We start from the raw sequence: 7,101 nt of genomic DNA, 5'->3' as shown, positions 1-7,101 counted from the left end.
GCACTTGTGCACTTCTCCATGCATCGACCAACCACTCTTTACCATTACAATGAGACTGTCCTGGATTATATCAGACCAGTATTCAATATTCAACATCAAAGAATATAACAAAGACTTATCTCAGATAATGTATAAAAAAAGACATCTTCCAAAAATAATCAACTCCTCATTCTTCTGAATGAGGTACTCTTCTGATTTTTGCACTGTTTCAAAATTAAACAATATAAAAAATAAGCATTTGATTAGGTCACACATTCATTAGGTTATAGCATATAGCATTATAGCACAGGTTATAATATCATACCGTGCTCCCTCGTTTTGCTGTTGCACCTTCTAGCTCTCATCCTTATGGCTGATTCGGGGATCCCACATCCATGACTACTGATCAGGCTCCCGAGGCACCAGCAGATCTATGTCGAGTCTTTTCTGCTCTTCGTCGCTGTTGACTGTCTTGTAGCCGAGCAGTGACATGGCGCCTTTGCACACCTCCTGGATGCGTTTGACTTTGCTGTGCGGCAGCATTGTGCGCCACGCCTGAGACACGAGGTCAGCATCTCGCGATATGACTTTGAATGCGTCTTTCCTTCTTCCTTTGCCCTTCCCGTGGGTCATACGGTATACCCACTCCTTCAGCTGCTGCGTCATCTCCAAACCCACAAACTCGAACATAGCATCGATCTCCTCCAGCGGGTTGAGCACCATGTCCTCGTAGCGCACCATCTTGTAGCGGCCCTTCAGAAATGGAGGCGGCTTCAGGACGGCACGCTCGTTGATGCTCATGTGGCTACGGCAGATCTCCTGCATGACCTGGTGCTGCACCTCTTCGGCCGGGACTTTACACTGCTCCAACACAGTGGCACTGTCACGCCTCAAGTCATAGGCCGACTCCTCCCTGGATCGGAAAACCGCCCGCGGGTCCCGGACCAGGTGGATGATGCGGAGATCCAGGCTGGGGTCCTGCAGAAGGGGGTAAAGAGATTCCAGCTCAAAAAAGCGCACCTCCTTTAGCACCACATGGCTGTAGGTGTTGCAGGCCTCCTCAGCTCGCTGCAGGCCCTGAGCTTTGCAGTGCTGCTCACACTCAGTTCTGTTGCTTAACTGGTTCCGTGGCGTCAACATACAAGCCGGCGGTGAGCAAAGGGCCCGGCTTTGGGCCCACATGAACAAGGAGGTGAACCTGTATGGCTCCTGCATGTAGGCCTCCATCACAGAGAGGTCGCACTGGAAGACACTCCGCAGCAGATCCCTCACCGCCATGCGGAGCGACCGGGCGCCTTGATTCTGCAGCCGGGTCCAGACGTGCCACGCCGGCTCCATGAGGTAGAAGACGGACGGGTGCTGGCTGAACACCTGGCCCGTCAAGGACGAGCCCGATCGCCACGACGACAGCAGCAGGACGTGGACTTTGCCGTTGGAGGGGCTGAGCTGCAAGTACCAGCCGCAGAACAGCACCACCGCCGCCCCCTGCAGGATGACCAGGAAGGTCATGATGCTGAGGTTCACTCTGCAGTATGGCATCATGGAGGCTGCTGGTCGATGTCTGGGGGACCTGAGAGTCGCCTCGGCTGCAGAGAAAACAGATATTTTTATTTCTGATCACATGGCCAACGAGGTTTATAATTTAAGGGGACATATAGCTATTGAACCCCAGAACAATTCTACAATTTCATTTAGCAGAGGCTTTTATCCAAAGCGTCGTACATTTGAGAGTCGATACAACACCAGCAAGGGTCTAGTCAGGAGAAAACAATCTGAGAGGAGCCACAAAAGAAGTTCAACCTGATTTAATTTCAAGCAGTTCAGGCTTTTCAAACCCCCTGCAGGCTTGGAAAGGAGGTTATTCTTTTAAAAAAGTCACGAAAATTTGAATATTTGCAACAACCAGGAACTGTAAACCTAAAAAGACGGCTAATTTTCAACTTTCCAATCGTATTTAAACCAGTAATGTGTGACAATCAGTTTCAACAGGAAAATTAACCAGTTTCAACCTTAAAATTGTGATAGTTGATTAAAATCACTTTATTCTACACATCTCCTTTAAGAAGCTCACAAGACTTTTGCACCAGAACCAGTAAAAATATTGGTGTAAAAATGCAGTTTTAATTGGAGAAACCTTAAAACCTGGCAGTTGGCTTCGAAGGTCATCATTTCTTTTAAAAAATTACCAAAATTACACAATTATTTCGGAGTCCGAGTCTGTAAACCTGAAAAAAAAATCATCACATTTTCGGACAAATTATCTGTAACATCCATCTGGAAATTAAGTTAAAACTAACCTCAAAATCATGACATTTCATTAAAATACCTTTATTGTAACCCATGTCTCATTTATAAATTCACTAAAAATAGTCTGTTTGGAGCAGATCAATCACAAACATGTCAACAACTAATAAATAAATAACTTTCTTTAAATTTGAGAGGATCTTGAACCTGGTAGGTAGATTTGCAATTCTAAAATTACACGATTTATTATCCAGGAAAAAAAACCTGTAACAAAACGGTAACAACTGTGAAATAGGGACAAATATCTGTCAAATTTTTATATTTTTGCTCTCTCCTCGGCATCCCCCCCCCTCGAAATACAAAGATGCCACCGTTCATTCGCTATCAAACCTTCCAAGGTGCCAACCCAAGATCCATCGTCCTCTGCTTTCTAGAGTTTAAAACTAAGGAACACATGCTTCGTTCTACATAGAGCAAGAAGGACATCCAATTTCAAGGAAGACGTATTTCTTCGAACAAGATTATACCAGCGATACCCTGGCCAAGAGGAAGGCATATGCCCCCATCAGAAAGCCGCTGAAAGAGAAAGAAGTGCGTTTCCAGACGCTTCGACCTTCACGACTCCAAGTCCATTACCAAACCGGACCAGTGGTTTACAAAGACGCCCAAGACGCCACGACTGACCTGAAGAGGAGAGGACTGATTGACGCAGAAACCTCTTCTCAGACAACAAAGCACCGGGAGTCATCTGGAATGAGGATGGCACAGTCTGCGTGGCAAAATGCTGACACCTCACGATGACCGGTAAATGGGAAAGAATTAAGCACATTCAGGAAAGGTTAAAGAATTTCGACGCAACGAAGACGGCACTACTTAAGGTTTACTCTTTCCTGATTATCACTGAGTGTTCATGTATTAGTCATTACTCAACAACATTCGTAATCTTGACCCTGGGAAATTCATGCTTGGTTTTTCCTCCTATAGATGCGAGCTGCTCTGTTTGACACAGATCTCAGTTCATGGCTCGCACTGAGAGCGACTCCTTTGGTTTCAAAGGATTTCTCTCTCAACTCAGAAGTGGATAATGCACTTCACATTTGGAAGTCGTTTTTGTTTTATCTGTTCCCATCGTTCATTAGATAGACCGACATTTTTCAGTTTTTATTTTGATTGTTTAATCCTGGCAATAATGTATTACTTTTTGAAAAGTAAAATGTCCAGACAGAAATCTAATTTTATTACCCTTAATGTAAATGGCTTACACATTCCCGTAAAGAGGAGTGAAGTCATGGCTAAAATGAAGCGTGAAAAGCAGGATGTCATATTTTGGCAAGAAATGCATCTTTCAAACAACGAACATGAAAAGCTGAAAAATGGTTTAAACATGCTTATTATTCTTTTTATAAAACAGGTAAAGCTAGGGACTCTCAGTTCTTATCTCAAACCATGTAAATTTCCAATTCACCTCACAAGTTGCTGATGCTAAAGGGTGATACATTTTAGTAAAAGGCTTTATTAACACTGATCACTGATTGCATGGTGTGACCCGTCATGTGATGCCAGATGGAAGGATATGAATCAAGCTGAGATCCAAATTCCTCTCCCTCTATTCTAGGGGACAAACAACTATTACAATCACTCTTACACAAAGTATTCTTTTAGAAAAAACACCATTAAGTATTTGGTTTAAAGAACTTAAAGACAAAGCAGTGGAAAAACATGCAAAGATTCTGCGCTGGCCCGCATATGATGGGGCTTTCACACCAGCAAGAAATGTTAATAGATTTAAATATTGATATAGTAAAGGTATTACTCCATACCGGAAATATCTAACGACAAAGGACTGGAATTCTTTCACCAATTATCAGAAAGATACAACTTGGAAAGAGATGACTTTTATCTTCAATTAAGACATCATTTTAATGTATATACTAGATCCAAAAACCATGAAAGTTGCTCTTTAATTTTGCTTTTCATTGACGTCTGCAAAGGGAAACTTACCAAAAACAGGTTTCATCTCTCTCTCTCTGTCTCTCTCTCTCTCTCTCTCTATATATATATATATATATATATATGGTCAGAGTCATTTAATATTTAGTGTTTGCTGATACCGAGTCCAAAACCGACGCTGTTTTCCTTGATGATACACAACTTATGTACTTTTAGGTTGTTATCAATCCAGTGCAATGTGAGTGTTTTGTAAATGAAGATCAGAACGCTTGAGAAGCAAATTTAAAATCATTGTCATAATAACCTGCAGTGTTATCAATCCAAAACAGAGTGACCACCTCTGCAGTACTCAACATTAAGACCACCAACCAGGTACTACAGCTAATACACCAGTACAACTAATAAACTACTCATGAATGCTATCATCCTCTGGGCTCCAAACCAGTTTTACAGCATATCAAACACTGTCTAGTGATCCGCCTTTGGTATACATCATTGAGGACACAACCTTCCAGTCAAACAACAGCAACCAAACTTGTTTTATTTCAAATAAACATGTTGACAAACAAAAAGGATTCCTCACCTGTATCCCTGCTGGTCCTAAATAAATCATCAGATTAGAGATATCCTGATCCGAGTCATTTCATATTTAGTGTCTGCTGATACAGAGTCCAAAACCGACACCGTTTTCCTGGATAATAAACATCTCTCGTACTTTAAGGCTGTTATAGTCAATCCAGTGTACTGTGTAAAACAACTAGGCTGAGTTTTAGTCTTGAGGAAGTAAAATGTAGAGCTCTGGAAAACTGTCGCTATTAGAGATACAACTTGTAATCAACCTCCAATGTGGTTTAAGTAGAGCAGACAATCTTCCACATCCTGATGGAGGTTTTGTGAGTGTCAAGGTAAACATGACTGGGTTATATCGACTTACCAGGGTGAAGAAAGCTCATCTATTCAATCTTAAGCTGCAGTCAATTCCAGCCATTTTCAGTACAAAAAATCGCTAATATTCTATTTGTAAATAAAAATATTACGAGAAATACAGGGAATATTGGACGCGCATCGCGAGGTGCATTTCCTCGAAAACGACCAATTCGTGGATTTTATACCGACTTCAAGACATGTTTTGGACAAAATAGTTTACTGGCTTGTTTTGTCTGGATGTCCAAGGTTGGATTATGGCCGTTTTTTGTGGAATATTTTCATCTGTGTGTAATAATGAACCCGGAAATGTGAGTCGCGCTGTGTATGTTGAAGCCGTGTACAGAGAACGGATGGATGGATATTCCTTGTTTGTCGGACAAATGTGTTTATATTACCGCTGTGGTAATCACATCTGAAAGTGGTTTATATCGGCGGATTCATGAGAATCTAAGCTTTCCATCGGCGTATAGTGTTTGTATAATCGCGTTTCAGACATTTAGCAAATTGCTTATGGAGATCTCAAAGTGTACCGCGGGCGGGACACTGAAGCGCAACGGGTTAACTTAAAAACAAAATCTCTGTCCTGAGTTCACTAACTACCACAGAGGTCTTTGTCATGGTGCCCACTGCTAGCTAAACTACCACAATGATCAGTGTCTTCATAACCTGCAGAGTTATCAACCCGACACTGATTAATCACCACAAATTGAGCACAGTTGCCATTTAACCTGGACTGATAATGCTGTTTTGTCAACGTAGCCACAACTTGAAAGGACAGATTGCTTCATTCTCATGGATAACATGAATTAAAACTCATTTTAATGTAGTAGTTTTGAGTTCTTTTGTTCAGGCATAAGGTGAGTAGAAAGATGTTGATTACCTTGACAGTTTCAGCAAAAGCTCTTGTCTCCTTCAGAAGCGTCTCACTGACAGCGTGTGATGTGACAGCTGGCAGATTTTGACAGTCGTTATATTCGGCAGGCCCAGAAGAACTGGCAGATCACAGCTAACCACACCTTAATGGTATGTTGTGGTGAACCCAACAGACCTGGCTGCCCCACCAGGTATGCACACTGAAACTGTCAAGGTAATTATCATCTGTCTATTCATTTTATGTCTAAACAAAAGAAATTAAAAGTACTGCATCAATAAGAAGACATGATGAACGTCTTAGAGCACATTTTAATTTACTTTGTATTGCTCTGCTGCTGATTGCTGTGAGTTATGACGCAAGTTCATTGTATTTGGCACAATGACAATAAAAGCATTTATCTCTTCAGTGTCAGAGAAGTTATGACGACTCGAGCTTCCTCCTGTGTTGCCAAATACTGTGAATTCTCTGAGAAGGTGCGACTCTTACTCACAGGACTGGATCCACTTAATAGCCAGTTTGAGATCAAGAACACGCTGCATCGTCACCAGAAGGACGATATAAATTTAAATATAACCCAGAGTTAATGTGTCATGAGACGGTGCTGCAGGGGTTGACTGCTGACATACAAGTACTGGATGGCATTACTTTGGTCTCCATTACTGTGATAATTACTACTGTGAGGAACCTCAAAGTTATCTTTGACCAGGACATGTCCTTTAACTCACACATAAAACAAATCTATAGGACTTCCTTTTTCCACCTGAGAAATGTTGTAAAAATCCAGAACATCCTGTCTCAGAGTGATGCAGAAAAACTAGTCCATGCTTTTGTTACTTCCAGGCTTGACTATTGTAATTCCTTATTATCAGGATGTCCCTATACTTCTCTCAGACATCTTCAGTTGATCCAGAATGCTGCAGGCAGAGTACTGGCAGGAGTTAAAGAGAGATCATATTTCTCCTACGCTGGTTTCTCTTCATTGGCTTTCCTGATAAATCTAAGAAATAGAATTTAAAATCCTTCTTCTGATATATAACGCTCTTAACAGCCCAATCTCCATCATATAGACCTGATAGTTCCATATTAATCCTAGCAGAACTCTTCACTCTCAGACTGCAGGCTTACTT

At 41.7% G+C, this 7,101-nt stretch overlaps 1 protein-coding gene across 1 annotated transcript; it reads right to left on the bottom strand.

Moving 5' to 3' along the window:
* Positions 1-208: 208 nt before the first annotated feature.
* On the bottom strand, positions 209-1,558 carry LOC127535045 (carbohydrate sulfotransferase 6-like). The gene has a single exon (XM_051951836.1). It carries the CDS (start codon positions 1,519-1,521, stop codon positions 379-381), a length of 1,143 nt encoding a protein of 380 aa, XP_051807796.1. The 5' UTR covers positions 1,522-1,558; the 3' UTR covers positions 209-378.
* Between the last annotated feature and the right edge of the window lie 5,543 nt (positions 1,559-7,101).

The sequence above is a fragment of the Acanthochromis polyacanthus genome, chromosome 8, assembly GCF_021347895.1.
Source record: "Acanthochromis polyacanthus isolate Apoly-LR-REF ecotype Palm Island chromosome 8, KAUST_Apoly_ChrSc, whole genome shotgun sequence".
In the NCBI taxonomy this organism is placed as follows: domain Eukaryota; kingdom Metazoa; phylum Chordata; class Actinopteri; family Pomacentridae; genus Acanthochromis; species Acanthochromis polyacanthus.
Note: the sequence above shows the minus strand (reverse complement) of the source record. Positions and strands in the feature narration are given on the sequence as shown.

Coding starts and splice junctions, on each gene's coding strand:
- LOC127535045 (XM_051951836.1), bottom strand. CDS start 1,521: ATGATGCCATACTGCAGAGTGAACCTCAGCATCATGACCTTCCTGGTC.